Genomic DNA, 23,587 nt, shown 5'->3' with positions numbered 1-23,587 from the left:
TTTCACTATACACATCCAGCAAGTGGAAGGCCATTTTGCCTTCACTTCTAACTCAATACAATGTCAGAGTAATCTACATGATTTTGTTGCACTGATATGTTTTACTGATTAGGTTTATAAACTTTTTTCTTGGGTAAATGTTAGTTCTATGGTAAGATGATGACTGACTACATTATACATAGTTACATGTATGTAGATTATATGGTATACAGGAATGTAGATTAATGTAGATTTAAGATGACATAATTTTTAATCCAGTACATTTGCATGGGAAATGTTAAAGATGATGAATTATAATCATCTTTTAATACTTCATATCTAGTTATTATCCTTTAACAATTTACAATAAAATTATTATACTATGTAATTATATGTATTTGTATGATATTCAAAACATATTTTCTAAGTTATTTGTTCTTAATCAAAATGCATACTAAGTTTCATGATTTGCAAATTGCTAAGTGTTGCATTTTCTCATTCATTTAACAAATTAATTTACACATATTACATTTACATGATAACTTGTTGTAATAGGTAAGAATTTACAGTGGAATTAGCTACTGTATTGTTTAAGTTATAGGAAAAATATGTTCTTTAATCAGTGGTGACAGTTCATGTTCTATGCTCAACTTTGTTGATAATTTAATTGTTTTGATGCCAATTAATATTTAAAACATATATAAATGAAAACAACTGTAAATCTGAAGGACTAAATTGTTATCATTTTAGTACTAGTGAGGTAATAACTGCTTATTTCTGTCATATAATGATCACCTTTACTATAATTTATATCTTAGTAATATTTCAGATGATATAATAATATACATGTATTAGTTTTGCATGTACATTCCAATTTTTCAAAGTATTGAATTTACATAACCCAGAATTCTTGAGTTGCACAATTAAGTAAGATCTGTTGATAAATGTTTATACATTGAGAGGTCTCTTTATATATACAATTTTCATTTCACATTTTATTATAGAAACAAAGATTACATGTCACATTATTATATGATACTTAGTTTACTAAAGTAACATTGTAGTTGTTTAATTGAACCGATTAAGAAGCTCTCATAAAAACTTTTGATGAATCTTGAAAATAAAATTTTAAATCTTAACTTTACATGTAACCCTTTAATATTGAATAAAATTTATTAAATATTTATATAATTACTGGTTTGTACACTTGGTCACGGTGAGATATTTTGTGTATTATAGACACGCCACCAATATCGGCGACGGGACAGTTCCGCGATCACATGGACAGTTATCGGCATCATCAACAGCAACAACTTACAGACAGGCACCACAATCAAACAGAGTAAATATTTTACTTCTTGTACCTAAAATATTAGAACAAAAGTCTCAAATCATTATAAATTACCACCTGGTCTTTTGGAAGAAATTGGAAGCTGTCCTCATAATGACTTTAATGTTACACTTCCTTTTTAGCTCGACTATTCGATAAGAATAAGTAGAGCTATTGCAGTCACCCGAGCGTCGGCGTCGGCGTCGGCGTAACCACTTATGTTAAAGTTTTTGTAATAGTTCAAATATTTTCAAAGTCCATTGACATATGGCTTTGAAACTTTGCACACTTGTTCACCATCATGACCCCAACCTGTAGACAGGAGGAGGTAACTCTATCAAGCATTTTGACAGAATTATGCCCCTTTTTCGACTTAGAATTTACGTTAAAGTTTTTGTAATAGTTCAAATATTTTCAAAGTCCATTGACATATGGCTTTGAAACTTTGCACACTTGTTCACCATCATGACCCCAACCTGTAGACAGGAGGAGGTAACTCTATCAAGCATTTTGACAGAATTATGCCCCTTTTTAGCTCGACTATTCGATAAGAATAAGTAGAGCTATTGCAGTCACCCGAGCGTCGGCGTCGGCGTCGGCGTAACCACTTATGTTAAAGTTTTTGTAATAGTTCAAATATTTTCAAAGTCCATTGACATATGGCTTTGAAACTTTGCACACTTGTTCACCATCATGACCCCAACCTGTAGACAGGAGGAGGTAACTCTATCAAGCATTTTGACAGAATTATGCCCCTTTTTCGACTTAGAATTTACGTTAAAGTTTCTGTAATAGTTCAAATATTTTCAAAGTCCATTGACATATGGCTTTGAAACTTTGCACACTTGTTCACCATCATGACCCCAACCTGTAGACAGGAGGAGGTAACTCTATCAAGCATTTTGACAGAATTATGCCCCTTTTTCGACTTAGAATTTACGTTAAAGTTTTTGTAATAGTTCAAATATTTTCAAAGTCCATTGACATATGGCTTTGAAACTTTGCACACTTGTTCACCATCATGACCCCAACCTGTAGACAAGAGGAGGTAACTCTATCAAGCATTTTGACAGAATTATGCCCCTTTTTCGACTTAGAATTTACGTTAAAGTTTTTGTAATAGTTCAAATATTTTCAAAGTCCATTGACATATGGCTTTGAAACTTTGCACACTTGTTCACCATCATGACCCCAACTTGTAGACAAGAGGAGGTAACTCTATCAAGTATTTTGACAGAATTATGCCCCTTTTTTGACTTAGAATTTACGTTAAAGTTTTTGTAATAGTTCAAATATTTTCAAAGTCCATTGACATATGGCTTTGAAACTTTGCACACTTGTTCAACATCATGACCCCAACCTGTAAACAGGAGGAGGTAACTCTATCAAGCATTTTGACAGAATTATGCCCCTTTTTCGACTTAGAATTTACGTTAAAGTTTTTGTAATAGTTCAAATATTTTCAAAGTCCATTGACATATGGCTTTGAAACTTTGCACACTTGTTCAACATCATGACCCCAACCTGTAAACAGGAGGAAGTAACTCTATCAAGCATTTTGACAGAATTATGCCCCTTTATCGACTTAGAATTTACGTTAAAGTTTTTGTAATAGTTCAAATATTTTCAAAGTCCATTGACATATGGCTTTGAAACTTTGCACACTTGTTCACCATCATGACCCCAACCTGTAAACAGGAGGAGGTAACTGTATCAAGCATCTTTTTTACTATCAAGCACTAAGAATAGTCGAGCGTTGCTGTCCTACCGACAGCTCTTGTTTGACTTAGAATTTACGTTAAAGTTTTTGTAATAGTTCAAATATTTTCAAAGTCCATTGACATATGGCTTTGAAACTTTGCACACTTGTTCACCATCATGACCCGAACCTGTAGACAGGAGGAGGTAACTCTATAAAGCATTTTGACAGAATTATGCCCCTTTTTCGACTTAGAATTTACGTTAAAGTTTTTGTGATAGTTCAAATATTTTCAAAGTCCATTGACATATGGCTTTGAAACTTTGCACACTTGTTCAACATCATGACCCCAATCTGTAAACAGTAGGAGGTAACTCTATCAAGCATTTTGACAGAATTAAGCCCCTTTTTCGACTTAGAATTTACGTTAAAGTTTTTGTAATAGTTCAAATATTTTCAAAGTCCATTGACATATGGCTTTGAAACTTTGCACACTTGTTCACCATCATGACCCCAACCTGTAAACAGGAGGAGGTAACTCTATCAAGCATTTTTTTTACTATCAAGCACTAAGAATAGTCGAGCGTTGCTGTCCTACCGACAGCTCTTGTTTGTTCTCTTTTACTTGTAATTGGTTTAATGCAATTTGTTTAATCTTATTATAATTGATTTGCTTTACAGAAACATGCCTTTTACCTAAAAAAAGATTTATATTAAAGGATTGGTGTTATTTTCTTAATAAATTCACTAATATTTTTATACATCTCCAGGTTATAAGATATTATTTACATATATTACAGGGTAGCTCAGGTTTGGTAAATCTAGAGACATATTTACGTCAAGCTGGAAATCTTCGACCACCACCAAGACCCACAAATATCAATCCTAATAAACTGAACATATTTTGGGTAGATTACTGATGAATGCAGTTCAACAATGTATAAACAGCAACAGTTATAAGTGACCTTAAGAGTTACAGTATTCAATTGTTAGCTTTTAGTGTATTTATTTAACTTAAAAACAAAGTGATCCTGTTTAAACCAGGTTTTGTTTTGTTAAAGATCATTTCAAATTAATCATCACTGGATAAGTGAAAGATAAATTTGAGAAAAAAATTGTCAAATCTTTACCTCTAATGAACAATTTTGACTGATTTAAGGCGAAAGTATTAAAAGGTATTCATGCAGCATTTTTGTTAAGTATATACATGTATAGGTAATTGATTGTGTTAGTAAATGAATTACTTAAACCATTTTAAACTCTATTGGTACGGCTTGTATAAACATAACAATGAGATCAATGTCTCTACTGTAGTCCCTACCATTTATCATTTGATCTAATGAAAGCTGCTGGTCATATATTAATCGGCATGCATCTATATTTTGTTGTAGATTTTGATTAAGAAAACTTAATGGTTATGATTTTCACATTTGATGGTTTTGTTTCTACACAGTTAAGCAAGTTATGTATAACTATTGACTTCATGCCTCTTGCTTCTCATTGCTGATAAAGCTGCCCAGCTAGCTTATGGATTGTCATGGTTTCTCCTCCTTTGTGCCTAAAATAATGCATAGATAAGTGCTTCTGCTCTCTTCCCCTTCCTCCACCAGTAAATTTTCAGCACCATATGACCTAAACTGTGCGCCATTAAACCAAACAAAACACCAGTAAAGCTTGAAATTGACTCTACAGTGTGAGTTTGACTCAATACGAAACCAAAAATGGCAACTTATATGTCACATGTGTGTTGAAAAAACATGTATCAGTTAATAAGGGACAGTACAGATATTTGATTTTAAAAATATTCAGATGTATTAATTACATTTAAATCCCTTCTATATCAATATAAGCATTTTATAAGCATTACTGCAATTTAAAAAATAGTTAAAACTGCAATTTAATGTTAATGTCAGCTTTTAAGATCTTTTTTTTAAAGACAAATGGTATCATTTTATATCTTTTAACAATGTTATCATTTAATAATGGTGTTTAGGTATTTATACACATATTATAAAGGCATTACATCATACATGTACTCAAGGCAAATCGTTATTGTTTTTTGTGACAATTTGATGGTTTTACCAGTTCTGTTTTCTTTATAAGCATTATCTAAAATTTGCTACAATTCCTTCAGCATTTTTATACTAGATAAATTGTCTTGTTTTACCATACATTTATATTACATATTGTATAAGTGTTGAGTTAGTGTTGTAGAAATATTGTGTTAACTATTGTCACTGTTAAAATCACACTAGAGTGTTTATGATAATTGTTGTCCCACCCTTGTTTGCAGTAGGTTAAGGTCATCCTATGGAGAAAAATAATAATATTGGGATACAATGAGTTAAGAATAAAGTTTTATTGTGAATTTTAACATAATTTATAGGAATGTCTTGTATTTATTGTTGTTTTTTTATTTTATAAGATACAGATATAAGATCTGACATATATTTTTAGACAGGTTGAATTTTTTTTAAGAATTGAAGGTTTGATCTATTTGTATCTAGTTCATTGATTAGTTTTTTCTATAAAGTAAAAATTGATCTTTGATCTTACATTTCTTATAGGGCATGATTTTTTCTGTATATGGACACATATTTTAAGGTATGACCATCCTTGAATACTCTTCAAAGCAGAGGTAATGCATTAGGATGGTCACACCTTAATGTGAACTATGTTGACAGTTGGTTTTGATTTCTCTTAATAAGCAGAGAGATTACGGGTTATACTGTACATTGTATTAAGATAAAACTGCTGTGATAGGTGATAAAATATCTTCATATACATTAGTATAACACCAATATCAGGTTATATGTTCGGTATTGTATTATAGGGGTGTCACAATTAGCAAAATGCCAACCGTTGAAACGGCAACTTAATAACTGTGTTAAACATTTAAAGGACCATACAAAAAAAAATCTTTGATTTTAATTTTTAACTTTGTTCTTTTTTTATTGTAAGATAATACATTTTTGTTGTATTTTGTTATACTTAAAAACAATTACATAACATCTGATTATTGAGAAACTGATAAGATAAGATAGCCTGCAATCAGAAAAATTAGAAAAAGTACATTTGAGATTCAAACACAATGTCATATCTTGTCATAAAGAAACAAAAGTTATGTTAAAAATTAATCTTAAATTTCTTAATCTGTTGGTCTTATACGAGTTCAGTTTTTTGGTTATTAAATTTTCAAACCTGTTTTTGGTTATAAACTGACTGAACCCATTTAAACGTGACACCCCTATTGTATTATGATGATATAATCATATATGATATTTTTGTCTTCCAATATTTTGCTGTTGTGTTGTTTTTTTTTCCTAATGACATGTTTCTGGAACAGTAATGATTTATTATAGAAGGTTGTAGGGGTGGTTATAATTAAAGTTTATTAAATAAAATTGAGCCACGTCACGACAAAGCCAACATAATGGGTTTGCGACCAGCATCCGCGCAGTCTGATAAGGATCCATGCTGTTCGTTATCAGTTTCTCTACTTGTAATAGGGTTTGTGGATCCTGATCAGACTGCGCGGATGCGCAGGCTGGTCTGGATCCATGCTGGTCGCAAACGGACTATGTTGATTTTGTCATGACACAGCTCAAATATGTCTGGAGTTTCCTAGCGAGATGTTCATTAATGTTTGTATGAAATATAAATTTTCTTGCCATAATAATGTTCTATGATATATACTGTATAGAAAAATAAAGACAATAAGTTATTTCTTGAAGTAGAAGTATAGAAAATTGACTGTAGAGAGTTGATAACTAGTTGTAGAAATATTTGTAATCACATGTTCACATATAGAAAGTTGTTGTGAGTTACACATACCTATAAATAAATATTATAATTTAATGTATTATCTAGATGATGAATGTTTTTAGTATGAGAAACTGATAGTTTTCATCAGTTTACAGAAATTTCTTAATGTTTTTTCTAAAATACTTGTAGGTATTTTTTAGTCTGGTCTTTAGTTTATTAGGTAATGTGATTGTTAACAAACTAACAATTGAGTGAAATGTTGTGTTTATACAATGTTGATAATGTTCATTTTATATGTTATCTTCTTCTTTATAACATCTTGTTAACTAAAGTTGCCGGTTAGAATTGTTATTCTAGCACCAGTGATAGATAACTTAACTACTTGAAGATCAGAAACTGAAAGTCTTATTTTGAAAAAAAGCAATAATTGTCATATTAAACAGTGAACAAAATAAACATGTTTTTATCATACTTCATGTATTTCATTAAAACATAGTGACAGTGAACACACTGCTGTTGTAGTAGAGAATATTGCACATATCTGTGGACTATATAACACACAGTTTATAGTATACTGTAACAGTTAACATTATATAGAACAGTGAACATGTACGGTACTTATATACTGTAACAGTGAACATTAAATAGGAAAGTTAATATCTATCATACATATATACTGTAACATTAAACATTATATTGAACAGTGAACATGCAAGATATAATTATCATACTGAAATAGTGAACATTATATAAAAACAGTGAACATGCAAGATATAATTATCATACTGTAACAGTGAACATTAAATAGAAAAGTGAACATAAAAAAGTGAACATAATTATAGAAAGAGTGTACATTTTAGTTATAAATATAATACATTGTACTTTAACATAGACCATTGTATCAAAACAGTGAACATATTTGTTATTAACAGTGAACATTATGAATCAGTGCTTTTATTAGCTCACCTGTCACAAAGTGACAGGGTGAGCTTTTGTGATCGCTTTTCGTCCGGCGTCCGTCCGTCGTCCGTCCGTCCGTCTGTAAACTTTTGCTTTAAATGACATCTCCTCATAAACCAACAAGCCAATTTCATCCAAACTTCACAGGAATGTTCCTTTGGTGGTCACCTTTAAAAATTGTTCAAAGAATTTAATTCCATGCAGAACTCTGGTTGCCATGGCAACCAAAAGAAAAAACTTTAAACATCTTCTTCTAACAAACCCAAAGAGCTAGAGCTTAGATATTTGGCATGAAACATCTTCTAGTAAGTGTCTACCAAGTTTGTTCAAAGAAAAGTCCTGGTGTCAAAATTGGCCCCGCCCCAGGGGGTCATTGATTTTTCCTATATGCATATAGTAAAAACTTAAAAAATCTTCTTTTAAAGAACCCAAAGTGCTAGAGCTAAGATATTTAGCATGAAACATGTTCTAATGGATGTCTACCAAGTTTGTTCAAATAAAAGCCCTGGGGTCAAAATTGGCCCCGCCCCAGGGGGTCATTGATTTTCCCTATATGCATATAGTAAAAACTTAAAAAATCTTCTTCTAAAAAACCCAAAGAGCTAGAGCTTAGATATTTGGCATGAAACATGTTCTAATGGATGTCTACCAAGTTTGTTCAAATAAAAGCCCTAGGGTCAAAATTGGCCCCGCCCCAGGGGGTCTTTGAATTTACCTATATGCATATAGTAAAAACTTAAAAAAATTTCTTTTAAAGAATCCAAAGTGCTAGAGCTAAGATATTTAGCATGAAACATCTTCTTATGGGTGTCTACCAAGTTTGTTCAAATAAAAGCCCTGGGGTCAAAATTGGCTCCGCCCCAGGGGGTCATTGATTTTCCCTATATGCATATAGTAAAAACTTAAAAAATCTTCTTCTAAAAAACCCAAAGAGCTAGAGCTTAGATATTTGGCATGAAACATGTTCTAATGGATGTCTACCAAGTTTGTTCAAATAAAAGCCCTAGGGTCAAAATTGGCCCCGCCCCAGGGGGTCTTTGATTTTACCTATATGCATATAGTAAAAACTTAAAAAAATTTCTTCTAAAAAACCCAAAGAGCTAGAGCTTAGATATTTGGCATGAAACATCTTCTTATGGGTGTCTACCAAGTTTGTTCGAATAAAAGCCCTAGGGTCAAAATTGGCCCCGCCCCAGGGGGTCATTGATTTTCCCTATATGCATATAGTAAAAACTTAAAAAATCTTCTTCTAAAAAACCCAAAGAGCTAGAGCTTAGATATTTGGCATGAAACATGTTCTAATGGATGTCTACCAAGTTTGTTCAAATAAAAGCCCTAGGGTCAAAATTGGCCCCGCCCGAGGGGGTCTTTGATTTTACCTATATGCATATAGTTAAAACTTAAAAAAATTTCTTTTAAAGAACCCAAAGAGCTAGAGCTTAGATATTTGGCATGAAACATCTTCTTATGGGTGTCTACTTAGTTTGTTCGAATAAAAGCCCTAGGGTCAAAATTGGCCCCGCCCCAGGGGGTCATTGATTTTCCCTATATGCATATAGTAAAAACTTAAAAAATCTTCTTTTAAAGAACCCAAAGTGCTAGAGCTAAGATATTTAGCATGAAACATGTTCTAATGGATGTCTACCAAGTTTGTTCAAATAAAAGCCCTGGGGTCAAAATTGGCCCCGCCCCAGGGGGTCATTGATTTTCCCTATATGCATATAGTAAAAACTTAAAAAATCTTCTTTGAAAAAAAACCAAATAGCCAAAGTTTAGATACTAAGCATGAAACATCTTCTAGTGATTGTCTACCAAGTTTGTTCAAATAAAAGCCCTGGGGTTAAAATTGGCCCCGCTCGGGGGTCATTCCTTTACCTTATATGTGTTATACAAAAACTCAAAAAAATCTTCTTTGAAAAAACTCAAATAGCTAGAGTTAAGATATTAAGCACGAAGCATCTTCTAGTGAGTGTCTACAAAGTTTGTTCAAATAAAAGCCCTGGGGTCAAAATTGGCCCTGTCCCGGCTGACATTGATTTTCCTTATATGTGTATAGCAAAAAATTAAGTCTTCTTTGAAAAAACCCGAATAGCTAGAGTTTAGATATTAAGCATGAAACATTTTCTAGTAAGTGTCTACAAAGATTGTTCAAATAAAACCCCTAGGGTCAAAACTGGCCCTGCCCCAGGTGTGTCATTGTTTTTAACTATATGTGTAAAGAAAAAAACTTGACCAGCTAGACCTTGGATGTTAAGCATGAAATATCTTCTAATGGGTGTCTACCAAGTTAGTTCAAATAAAAGCCCTGGGGTTTAAACTGGCCCCGCTCCAGGGGCCTATATACAGGTGAGCGACTTCAGGGCCATCATGGCCCTCTTGTTTTATCCTGTAATGAGTTTTTGCACATAATAAATAAACTTGTTACATAATACCACATATCATTGGATCTCATTTACAGTTTAATGTTTGATTATGGTATGGAAGGTTTGAAATCTTCTACATTTTAATGCTATCGTAAAAATACATCTAGACCAATAGCATAGTTTAATAATAAAAGAAACACTAAAAAACCCAACTAGATCTAGTATATAGTGGTATCTTAGAATTGTTGTAAACAATTTATATATATATATGATAGTTTTACTTACTTCATAATATTTTATAAGCTTATTATATTTATCAAATCATAATGTGAAGCAGTGTTTACTTTTTGGTCATTTGTCAGTAAGTTTTATGGGAAAGTTATCTCAGTCTAGTGTATAACTCCTGTATCACATTGTCATACATAATTGACATTTAATTGTTGCATGATTTTACTTTTAATGAATGACATTTAATTATTATCAGGCTCATTTTACCACACAAACTTTACTTTTAAATGTTTTAATGAATGTTTGATGAACAAGATTTCATTTCAAAGTGATATTTTATGTCCCATAATTCAAATGTGATAGCTCTTAAATTATAGACTCTATATTTATTTTATTTTTATTTTTACAAAATATACATTTCTTGATATTTTATTTAATCATATTGTGCCACAGTTTATATGTTGATTTTACTTGTTTGGATATGGACAATGCCTGTGTGTAACATATAATACATGTATTTCTTCCACCTACTAGCTGTTACACTGTATGTCTTTTTTGGATCGCATAATCGTAATCATATTTTAAATCAATAAGAGCTTCTGAACGATGTTTCCGAAATCATTTTTTCTCTCTTCTTTGATATGTATTTGATTTGTCTGCACATGATAACAAATTATTTGGCTGTCAGAAGTAAGAAATTGTAATTGTAAATCTATTTTGACCATGATTATCTGTGATAAAATTAAATCAGTTTTTCTAAATATAAACAATCTCGGTTATTTTATTTTGCTTCTCTCATCAATACAGTTGTGTTGCTTAGAATGTGTTTTATGTGAAACTCAACTTGTTCTAATAAATTTTGTGAAATCATTTATAAGATGGTTGTTTTATTTTTGCTATCCAGCTTTGCTAGTTAATATTCCGTCTGTATTTGTACACAAACTGAACTTGCCTTGTTTTTAACAGTCCCTGTAAACATGTAGTCTATCTTTAACGAGCGCCCGGTAAGGCACAAAAAGCAGCTTGAGCTGTCGAGTACAGACCCCGGACATGTCACCACTCATGTCCTTAAAGAGTTAATTTTGAAGCACAAAGTGGTGATGATTTACCTCCATGCAATTTCCACGTTGTATTAAGAATGAATTAAGCCAAAAGAAGGTCACTGTACGGCCGTCAATGAGAACATAAATGTACAGTAACTTGGTGCCAAGCAAAGGGCCTGCCTTACGAGCTGTCTATCTTAGGTAGAGTCTCACACACCCTAGCACACCATCTTCGTCGTCTCTGCCTACATATAGGGCCACTCCCCTCGGCTTTAGTCTTGACATCGGCAGCTGGTCCCCAGTCGTCGACGAAGTAGCAGTTCCGAGAACGGGTAGAGTAATTTAAGTTTATTGCCCGCCAAGTCTCAGCGACGTGCACCGGACAAAGGGGAAGTTGTGAAGCTGTAAATTTAAGGGATTTTGCGTCGCATCATTGTTTAGTAAATAAACCTTCATGATTATAAATTCTGAGAGCGCTACTGTACATCAGCAGTTCAGTTCAGATTACAAACACGGTAGTCATACATTTTAACAATGAACTATATATAGGTATTATTGTACAACAACGCAAATATATTTTTCAAGATCAAAGCGATATTGGCTTCTTGATATCCAAAATGCCAAACTTATACTGTAGCTTACATTCAACTCAAGGTATGAAAAAAAAGATAGTTTGCTAAGAACGACTTATTGAATAATTAATATATTGCAAAGTAGAGTCAGTTTGAACAACATTCAAATTATCTATTTTTGTTTTGCGGTTTAACAAAAGTTTTAATTTAATGATCAGTCTGGAGAGTTGTTTTTGCTTGATATTAATTTCATAGTGTGGCTGAATAAATGAGAAGTTTATGTCTAGATGTAGTCGTTATAGTTATGATTTATTTCAAGCCAAAATATCATACTTCTCTCTGATGAATTAAAGGACGTCTCGAACTTTTCCTTTACTTTACACTTTTAATGACTTTTATCTTGATGTATCTGACCATTAACATTTTATGTAGATTTTACCATGATTTTGTTGTAAGTTTTGAAGAAAAATTGGATTTGTTACATTCAGACTTTTAATTTGGGTATTGCTGCACGACTATGAATAATTCTATGTGTCTTGAGATGATTAATAATTCTAGATATATACGAGTATCAGTGCAATTATTATCTCTGAAAAAAATAAATCTGTTTAATGTCTGAACCTAATTTAACAATAACATACTTACCTAGGGAACATTTTAATCAATTATGGTAACATTATGATGAACGCATTAATTCCCCTTCATTCCATATCTGCTAACAGTTTTGTTGTAGGAATATATGAGCCGCGTCATGACAAAACCAACATAATGCGTTTGCGACCAGCATGGATCCAGACCAGCCTGCCCATCCGCGCAGTCTGATCAGGATCCATGCTGTGCGCTATCAGTTTCTCTACTTGTTATAGGGTTGGTAGCGAACGGCATGGATTCTGATCAGACTGCGCGGATGCGCAGGCTGGTCTGGATCCATGCTGGTCGCAAACGCACTATGTTGGTTTTGTCGTGACGCAGCTCATATATACTCTACTGTCTTCCGGTGATATTAATGAGTTAATTAATATTTCTTAACGTATATAAGTCTTTATTTTTTAGGGGAACTAGAAATTGCTGATGGTGAATAAATGTCTCACAGGGAACAATTATCAATTATGTTGTATATCATTTTAGTCATATATTTGTGGTAATTTAATTATAGATACAATATATATGATATATTTGGGGTAATTTACCTATACAATATATTTAATACATGTGTATTAATTTACCTATACACATGCACTAAATTGATTGTAAAGTGATTTGCATGGATACAAGTCTAAAACTTAGTGGTATATTTTAAATATATCACACAATAAAATAAATGATGCTCATATCGTTTTCTTTACCTTGATCTAAGTTCAGAAAGGAAACATTATGTAATTTGTGATGTAATTTACTAAAACGCCAATACATAAATGTTTGCGGTTGTCGTTTAAGGAAGTGGTGAGCCCATAAATAGAGCGAGTGGAAAAAAGTAGATTTGTACAGATTTATCTTTAACCAAAAAAGTCTGTGTTTAAAGAAGGTCAAATATGTAAGGATATGGAAATAAAACATTTTTTTTGTTTCATTAATTAATTTTAGTAAAAGTTATATCGCATCAACAAGTGACTTTTTATTTACTTTCCTCAAAGTTTGACAATCGTGAAATGTATATAGTTTTCACATGAAAATTTGTTAACCATTTCTTTTATGTTTCTTGGTTTATACAGAATTTATTTTAGTTCCATTGTGTAGGAAGCTATAAGCTTATAGACACACTTTCGAATCCGTTCCTGGAGACAACCAGTACTGAGCAATGAGTGTAAAGTTTCTTGCTTAAGGAAACAACGACTTGCCCCTGATGGGGTTTGAACGCATGCAGCTAGCGATCATGAGATTACTAGTCCGACGCGTTAACCACTCGGCCATGCCGCCATGTTACTTGGCTCGTATATGCTAAATTTGATATACTGACAGAACCTCGTAGTTTATTAACCAGCATAATAAAACATTTTATTTTATTCTTCTTTACTGTATTCCAAAATAATTTATTATTGAAAGCCTTTTATTATTTTTTCAAAATTTGTTTATCTAATTTAGATGAAAGTTAGATTTTCTACTTACTTACTATTTTTCAATTTTTAAACCCGGTTATTTGATTTAAAATGATATTGCCTTTAATTTGTTGCTAAAGCTTATTCTTCGAGATATGGAAATTTCTATTAGTTACATTTTTTTCTTTTTCTTAGGAAAGTGGAATTATTTCTGATTTTTGCCGTAATTTCCGGCTGCATGGCAAGTCATTTCAGCTTGAATAGTTTGAATCGCGCTAGATTCCCTACAGTATCATTTCAACAACAAAATTTATATAATCCAATGACAACGCCAGCAAACCCGGGAACCACACCAAATATTATGGTGTTGAACGAGGAGGACGATAAACAGGCCTCGGACAATGGCGTCAAAATACCACTACAAAACGAGTGTGTCATTACTTGGGATCAGTTTAAAGAACATGTAAGTTGAAATTGGTAAAACATTGCTTTTGCAGTAGATATATTCGGCATTTTTGTTTATTTAGCCATCGGCAAAATATTTGCTAGCAAAATAATCATTAATGTTATCTTCATGTGTAAGAGTCTTACTAGTATATGATTTTGAGTAAGACGCATGCTTTACTGCGTGATATCACGATTAATTTGCGAGCATTAAAAATTATTGCAAAGTAAATAAAAACATTCACACACATATGCTAAAATCTCTGTATCCATTTTGGCAGGACGACTATATTTAAGCATTTTAGCTCGACGGTTTTTTGAGATAATTATAGATATTATCCAGAGCACATTTTGTTTATTATAGGAGATAAATACCCAAAGCTTTTACCTCTTAATTGGATTTCAAGTGAATTCTGACCCTTTTTGAATAAGAACAATCCTTGTTAAAGATTAGTATGCAACACATTGAAAATACAAGTCTTTATGAACCGAACTGGAGTTCAATATCCAAGGTCTATTATCCTGACATGGGTTTTTACTAAATAAAGTGAAGCCCTTTGTGAACTTTGTAATTGTTGGTTAAAGTTGTGTATGATACATCAACCTTCAGTGCTACTGAAGGTATTTACTAATACATGTCTTGTAGTGGGATCATATGGTGCTTGAAAACAGTGAAATTGTTCACCTTGTGATAAAAGCATGAAACTTTGCACTATGGTAGTTCAAAGTATATAAGATTATATAGGCTATGGACCCAATTTGAAAAATTCAAAATGGCCGCCATTTTTCAAGATGGCTGCCAATATGTCCGAAAATTAAGAAAATACCCTTTTGTTGACTATTTGTGGTGATTACTTGATAATACAAATGGAATATTACAATATTTTATTATCTATTGTGTTGAAATTGAAATTTAGATAAAAAATAAATATGTTATTGAGACATTTTGTCAATTTTGTGCTTTTTTAAGGTAAAAAGGTGAAAAAAATATGGTAAAAATCCTTTAAAAAAATCACATATTTTTACCTTTTAATCATAGATTTACACAATTTGTTGTCTTTTTGAAATACTTTAATACTCTTTATTTGTTTATACACTTAACACAGTACTGTACAAGTCTGACTGACGAGTTGCATGCCTGATATGTGCTACGTATAAGCTCAAATCCAAAGAAAGCTCATAAGACAATCTCGAAATTGGCACGCAGACATTTCTTAGGTTTTCAAAATATTTCAAAATGTGCATTGCATATTGGTGAATATAATTGTCATGGTCTTTTTTTTATAAAATGTTCTTCTTTGTTAATTGTTTCGTTATTCAGCCTTTTGTTTTACTCTCAAGCAACGAGAATAGCCGGGCGCACTGTCCTTTTATCTGTCCTGTGAAATTAATTTCCATACTTTCCGTGTTCCCGTGTATTCTCAATATTTAAGCTACACCAGTCGGTTCCGGTCAGAAGAAAAAGATCGTAAATCAATACATCAAATTATATTTTTATAGTTTCCTTTTAGTTTAAACATATTTTATTGCAGCACATATTGTTTAATATTATACAAATGATAAGTATATTGCAAAGATCAAATACGTTGGGCAACAAATTCTAGCAACATTAGATTAAGCCCTTCTCATACATTAATATCATAGAAAAATACTATTAAGGCAACACTAATTACTTTTAACATGTATATAAAATTGAGAATATGTAATTGATTTTTACAGTTCAACGTTTCTTGTATTTAACTGGAGGGCAATTAAAACCGCTTTTTATAATAATATGTAGAACACCTTTCGTTTTTTTTCTGTCTTGTTTTATAGGTGAATATCTTAAATATGCGTTACACGAGGTAAAATCTTGTACCATAAATGCAAAGGATTTCAATGAATGCTTACTTATCCAAAATATGTTGCATTATTTTGTGTTGACATTTTTACAAAGCAAATTATGGTATATTTAAAGGGACATTTAAATTCGCCAGTCATATCAGTCAGCACATATATACAAGTATCGATATAATATTGTGATAAAAACTTATAGCCTTATATTTATTGCAAACCTGCATTCTAGAAATCTTTTCTTAGTGATATGACATGAAGCACTATGTCCTTGTTTGATGACATAAAGTTAAAGTTCAGGCGGATATCAACTGACTGAGCGCACGTTTTATTATTGTCAGAATTCTTTTGGGCGAAACATAGATATTTTGTCTTACTAACGGTTAATACGATCTATGTTACAAACCTGCTGGAATAGTATATAGAAATGAAGGAAAGAAAACCCAATTGAAAGAAAATAAAACTGTGTTCTTATTTTTAAATTTATAGCTACCCGTTTTACCATTTAGATTGATCGCATATCTTTTTTTCTGTTAGATTGATGGCAGAAACTTGATTGATATATATGGAATAGACGAGGACATATTTCCAGGAACACGTTTTAAGTTATCTGTGATTTGGTCTGTAGTCAATGAAACAACTGTGAGGAGGATAGGTAGCTTCTGGTAAACATATAGATATGCTTCTGACATTATATAGGTTGTGAAACTTTTGTTCCGAAAATGACAGGGGTTATAGCATTTGACAAGGATGTTTCATTCTAATTAATTATACCAGTGATTTTTTAATCAAGGTTTGTTTTAGGATTTTTCTCACCATTCCCTGGAGGTGGGAGACTTTGGTTGTAGAAGTGTTATGGGAATTTGTTCTTAAGTCAAATCTCTATGAATGCGTTGTATTGCCATCAGTATTTTTTACTTAAATATTGCGAGTTCCTTTCAGTGATTTTTTTGTTTGCCTATATAACATGTTTCGTTACTAAAAGTACAAAATGCCAATTAAACAGTCCTTTTTTTTATACATTTTTGTATTCTTGTATTGAAAAAGTTCGAATTTAACGTTAAACAAATTACATACGAAATCATTTGTCATTTATTGTATTTTGTTTCTAGGAATTCTGCTACAAAGAGATGTACGTTTGTTGATAACTTGTTTGTCAGGACTGACGACCATCTTGCTATATTTCAAGGTCCAAGAGGAGGTTAGAACTGAATTTATTAAATATGTTAAAATTGAAATGTAAGAAATTAATATTTACATACTGCTGTACTACAAATACCTGTTTCATATATATTAAAAGGAGGTCTTCAACAAAAAATTATGCCATGTAGAACATTTTTTTTTTCAATCAATCATACATAAAAATGAATATAACGCGATCAAAACGTTCGACAAAAGTTGTATCAAAGATAGTAAGAAGTGATTTTAGGTTTTATTTCACTAGTAAATCACCCTATATGTCATTTGTTATGGCAAATATTTTATGATTGTTTATATTTAGACAGTATGAGAGTTTATTTTATGAGTACTCAGCCTAACAGATACATCATAATCCATGCCTGCTTTACGTTCTTAAACATTGTTGACGGTCGTTGCTCCGAAACACTCACTCATCTCATGGTCAGGGTAAGTTTTTATATTTGTTATTGTTGAGCACAAACATACACTTACATATATTTTTTTCTAAAAACTAAACTAAAGGATATCAACATATAATATACATATATTGTGTTACGATGTACTTATACATAAAAACGACATTTCTATATTTATCTTGAACCATTTATTTTAACAGAAAACTTAATTTGTCATGTGCATCAGTTACAACTTGTGTTTTGGTATGATAAAATATTATACATCTTTGTTATTTCTACCAGGAACAAAGAGGTAATGTAAATAGTGAAGGTGTTCACGAGGAACCGATCATACTTAATGATATACCATGGACTCAGTTTGAAAAAGATTCACAGACATGTTTGGGGCAAATGTTTTCTGATGACACCGACCCACAGATAATCTGGACTTGGACAACACCAGACAATTCAGGTTGTTTACATAATTGTTCCTTCGTTGCTCTGTAATATAAAGATTTATTCTAGATGTATCTCAATTATTCTTATATTCTTATATACCTCGAGCTTGACTAAAAATTGTAGGAATATAATAACAATGTAGCAAATATTGCACCTATTACAATGTTGACATTTTGTTAGATAAACAAACCTGTAATGTACTTAATTAAGCTTGACTTTCCATCGTTTTGCTAAACTTCATCTGAATGTAAGATTTTAAACCAATATAATGAACGGAACAGAAAAGAAATTTTATTAAGACTTGTGTACATCATCTACAATACATTATATTCACATATATTTTAGCCAATATAATGTATATGTTGTTTCGTTCAGAATGTGCAATGCCAGGAACAGAAGCCTTTGACAAAGAACTGTCAGGATAGAAGTACTCATGTGAACAGTTGTCGTTGATGATACATTCAATACATGAAATATACAACTTATATATATATGAATTCTTAGAATCAAAATTAAATATATATTGTGTATGTGAAAATACTAAATAAAAATGTATATTATATATAAAATTTTAAGGAAAAGCCATAAATCTGTAATAGGATGACTTTTATTAACTTAATTTTCCACAAATCACTTAATATTACATTCTCATATTTTCCTTCATGGAGCCATCCATTTTGAGTCTCTTACCAAATGTTAAAAACGGGCATTAATAAATTGGATTAAATTATAAAATTGTCTTGATTATATTTTTATATCAAACGACAAACCCACATAATACAAACTAGGCGATTAATAAATAACAGTATAACATATTAACCCGAGAGAAATACTTTTACCCGAGGCGTTATTCCGAACAGATACTTGATTGGGACACTGTTTCTATAGGTTTTTATTTTGAAAAAGTACTGGTAACAGTACAATATTTTAGCCACATGGTACACTTGAATTAACAGTAAGAATAACTTCCATCGGCCTGTGGCAAATTAACATTACAAAATAGTGAGGGGTACAGCTCGAATTAAACCGCCTCCGTGGTCGAGGGGTTAGAGTCAGTGATTTCTAATCCAGTTACCTCTCTGGCGTGGGTTCGATCCCCGGGAGATGCTTTGGTAGTTTAGCGCGGAGGAAGGTAGTCTAGTACTGGTGTAACTCTCCAGGAACGATGGTTAGGAAACTACCCGCCTATATGACTGAAATACTGTTGGAAAAAGGCGTAAAATGAAACAAACAAACAAACAACTCGAATTCGCTATTCCTTTCACTATCTGTTTACATCAATATTGACAAAAAGGGGTGTCGATAATTCTAATATAAAAGCATACTATTTACCGCCTAAATCTTTAACTACCTAAACAGTTACTCATTTTTTAACCGTTCAGCGTAATAGCGTAGTCGTTGAGTGTTGGCTTCGTCAGTGTAGAGACCGTGGTTCGATTCTTGGAAAATGCATTTTTTTCTTTTCTTTTCTTTTTTGTTTAAGAACTGGATTTTAGTTCCTCGGGAATTTATTTCACACAATACTATTTCAGAACATTAAGTTTTAAATGTGGAATGGGAGAAATTTAAATATATACATATACAAATGAGCCGAAATTGTTAAAAAATGTAGCAAACTGAATTCAGAATTTTAAATAAAATTAAATTGACACTACTTTTCAATCTGTTTGATGATTGTTAAAATCAAATTCATTCAATTTATTCATGTATAACAATACTATAATGTAACATTGTATAATGATATTTGACAGTGCGATTGATTTGCCACAGACAAATTTCATGTATCGTTTAAGGTATGTTAAAAAGAATGATCGTATTAGGTTTGTATTTAATCATCTTAAACTCCGACCAATTAACGTCGTGATAATAGCTTATCAGATTTCAATAATGAATATGCCTAAACAGCCTTATAGTTTGCTTATGCAATGTTAAAATATCTTATTCATACGAAGTATCTTGAGAACAATCTATTTTTATAACGTTAAAAGCCTCTTTCAAAAAAATTCTTGGACAATTCCCAGAAGAGTTTGCGATATAGAAATCTTAAACCATTGTCATTAACAATCTCAAAGTACATGCTTTGATTCTTAAGTGGTTATAATTACAATAAGTGTCCCTGCAGATTTATTCCTATTAACTTGTTATATAATATTCTTACACACTTACCAGTTTAGTCGCTGTCACAGCAGCTATTACGGTCTTTAAAGAAAAACAACTTAAACAAGGACAGACTACATTGTGTTTATTTGATAACAAACAACCTATTCAAAAAGCAGTGCATACTTGGTTATTGCTATTTATCACATACCAATGCCGCTTTGACGACTCCTCCAAAAACATTTATTTTGACGTGACGTCATTTACGTTTTATAATACTGCCCGTTTGTAACGTTGCTTTCATTGGATAAAGTTTTTCTTGTAAAAATGTGTGTTTCATATGTGACTGTGGATGATTCTGTTTGTCATCATATATAATCTATATTGTTATAATATTGTTTATTAGAGTACATGTATACATAGTCACAAATATGTTCCGTTATTTTTGTTATATTTCATAATGAATATCTTAAGGCGTTTACAATATTGTAATATTGTTAAAGTGTCTAAAGCTATTTATCCACTGCAAAACATATTGTTTCAATGTAAAAAAGAGAATTTTTCCATTTTTTGTATGAAATAAATGTAATAGTGAACTGCCTTATAAAAGATTGGCGCATACACGAGATAATTGCTAAACTTAAGATAGCAGAATATTTTATTTAGGAACATTTTATTCTCTTTAGGTACAATTTTCACGTGTGTTAATAAAAGAGACATTCTATGTAACGCTTTTTAAAATCGACCTTAAGATAATGGAAGCAATATAATTTTACTGTTGATAAATTTTATAAAAATATTTCGTAAGATTTAGCTTTATAACAGAAAAATTACGACACAGACAAATGATTTGCAATTTCAATATTTAATTTATTTGTAATTTTAAAAATGACCAGACTGTTTCATGATTATATTGATTATTATAATTTAACATTTTCAGAAGAATTTCCTGGGAAATAGTGTTAAATCTATATAATTCTTTTTATAAACAATCGGACTTTAAATTGTTGCGTAACTGGCTAAATATTCGAGTATACCAGTAAATAGACGGTGTAGACAGAGCATAGATAATAGCTTTCACACCTTAAACAAGGATCGACGTAGTGGTATTATTTGTGCATACACTGCTTAATCCAAATTTTCACCCAGTTGATTTGTTATCATAGATGGCTTAAATTTATGTTAGTACATCATGACTATGTACAGTTAAATTCAACCAGTGACATTCGACAGTAGTGTATGAAAATTGAACTTTGAATATCAACAACTTGAAAAATCTTGGAAATGTATGATATTACCAAATCCTCAATACAATGTAAGTTTCATACTTTATATTATACGAGTTTACAGTAAATATGAACAAAACTATAATTTTTTTTAACACAAATTTATGATATAATATTGAAACTCTTTAAATGTTATTATTTTACTGATATTAAAAGACTTTGCAGACTTAAATGCCCTGTTATTGTTGTTGTTACTGTTCTATTAACTGTTATAGTTATTTTACTGATACTGTTCTGTTATTGTTCCTGTTACCAACTGTTATAGTTTCTGTTACTGTTCCTGTTCTGTTATAGTTATTAAGTGTTACAGACCTGTTATCATTCTTGTTCTGTTATAGTTATTTACTGTTACTTTTCTGTGACTGTTCCTTTTCTGTTACAGTTATTTAATATTTTTTATTAGTTATTGTTATTTACTGTTCCTGTTCTGTTACAGTTCCTGTTCTGTAATAGTTATTTACTGTTACCGTTTTGTTATTGTAATAAACTGTTATTGTTCTGTACCAGTTCCTGTTTTGTTCCTGTTCCTGTTTTGCTACAGTTATTTTCTGTTACTGTTCTGTTACTGTTTCTGATCTGTTATAGTTATTTACTGTTACTGTTCTGCTACTGTTCCTGTTTTGTTATAGTTATTTACTGTTACTGTTCTGTTACTGTTCCTGTTCTGTTATCGTTATTTACTGTTAGTGTTCTGTTACTGTTCCTGTTCTGTTATAGTTATTTACTGTTACTGTTCTGTTACAGTTCCTGTTCTGTTATAGTTATTTACTGTTCCTGTTCTGTTACAGTTCCTGTTCTGTTATAGTTATTTACTGTTACTGTTCTGTTACAGTTCCTGTTCTGTTATAGTAATTAACTGTCACTGTTCCTGTTTTGTTATAGTTATTTACTGTTTTTGTTTTGTTACTGTTCCTGTTCTGTAATAGTTTTTTACTGTTCCTGTTCTGTTATCGTTATTTACTGTTACTGTTCTGCTACTGTTCCTTTTTTGTTATAGTTATTAACTGTTACTGTTCTGTTACAGTTCCTGTTCTGTTATAGTTATTTACTGTTACTGTTCTGTTACTGTTCCTGTTTGGTATAGGTATTTACTGTTACTGTTCTGTTATAGTTATTTACTGTTACTGTTCTGTTACTGTTCCTGTTCTGTTATATTTATTTACAGTTACGTTACTGTTCTGTTACTGTTTTGTTATTGTTATTTACTGTTTCTGTTCTGTTACAGTTCCTGTTCGGTTATAGTTATTTATTTACTGTTCTTGTTCCGTTACTGTTCCTGTTCTGTTATAGTTATATACTGTTCTGTTACAGTTCCTGCTCTGTTATTATACTGCTGTTGTCACTTTACTGTTTTTTTTTCGTAGTCAAACAGTTATTTTTACTTTACTAATAGTGTTTCTTATTTCTTACCTTTACTGTTATTGGTTTTCTTCTATAATTATTTGTTTCAGCATTAATGATTTATAACTGTTAATTCTCTCTTAAAGAACTTTGAAATTTTTTAAATATTAAGTGACTGGTTTCTTACATGTGTTTACTGTTTTTGTAAAACTTCCTGTATTGTTTCAGTTTAAATACTATTATGCTACTTACTAACACTTGTTAACGAGTATTTTTAATTAATATATTGCAGGAATCACGTGACAGCAATATTTGATGAGCACTGAGGATTCGTTAGATTCGAAACATGGATGCTTACCATTTTGTACTGAAGAGATTAAAGAACGGTGCATGTTCAACAAATCTTTGAAACAATCACTTCTTTGCTATACTGAATCACCAGGGTTGAGAATACATTATAACTTGCATTAAGAGGTATGAAACTTCGTATATGTCAAGAATGATACTCAGAAAAAAGTCACATGTTTACAAAGGTCACATTAGTTAGAACCACGTTGCCGATGTCTATTTATTGAATC

The 23,587-nt window shown here is 31.4% G+C and overlaps 1 protein-coding gene across 8 annotated transcripts in view; it reads left to right on the top strand.

Moving 5' to 3' along the window:
* Nucleotides 1–8,361, top strand: part of LOC132756321 (cytosolic carboxypeptidase-like protein 5) — a 40,794-nt gene extending 32,433 nt beyond the window's left edge. For 6 of the 8 annotated variants that reach the window (XM_060747360.1, XM_060747362.1, XM_060747359.1 and 3 more), the window contains 2 exons: nucleotides 1,219–1,321; nucleotides 3,809–8,361. In XM_060747360.1, coding sequence (XP_060603343.1) covers nucleotides 1,219–1,321; nucleotides 3,809–3,928 — 223 coding nt within the window. In that variant the 3' untranslated portion in view covers nucleotides 3,929–8,361. Of the gene's footprint in view, nucleotides 1–1,218; nucleotides 1,322–3,808 lie in introns of those variants that run through there. The other 2 variants (XR_009629317.1, XR_009629316.1) reach the window with 1 other exon arrangement.
* The last annotated feature ends 15,226 nt before the right edge of the window (nucleotides 8,362–23,587 follow it).

The sequence above is a fragment of the Ruditapes philippinarum genome, unplaced genomic scaffold (assembly GCF_026571515.1).
Source record: "Ruditapes philippinarum isolate M1 unplaced genomic scaffold, ASM2657151v2 ctg2111_1_1_1_1, whole genome shotgun sequence".
NCBI lineage: Eukaryota > Metazoa > Mollusca > Bivalvia > Venerida > Veneridae > Ruditapes > Ruditapes philippinarum.
Note: the sequence above shows the minus strand (reverse complement) of the source record. Positions and strands in the feature narration are given on the sequence as shown.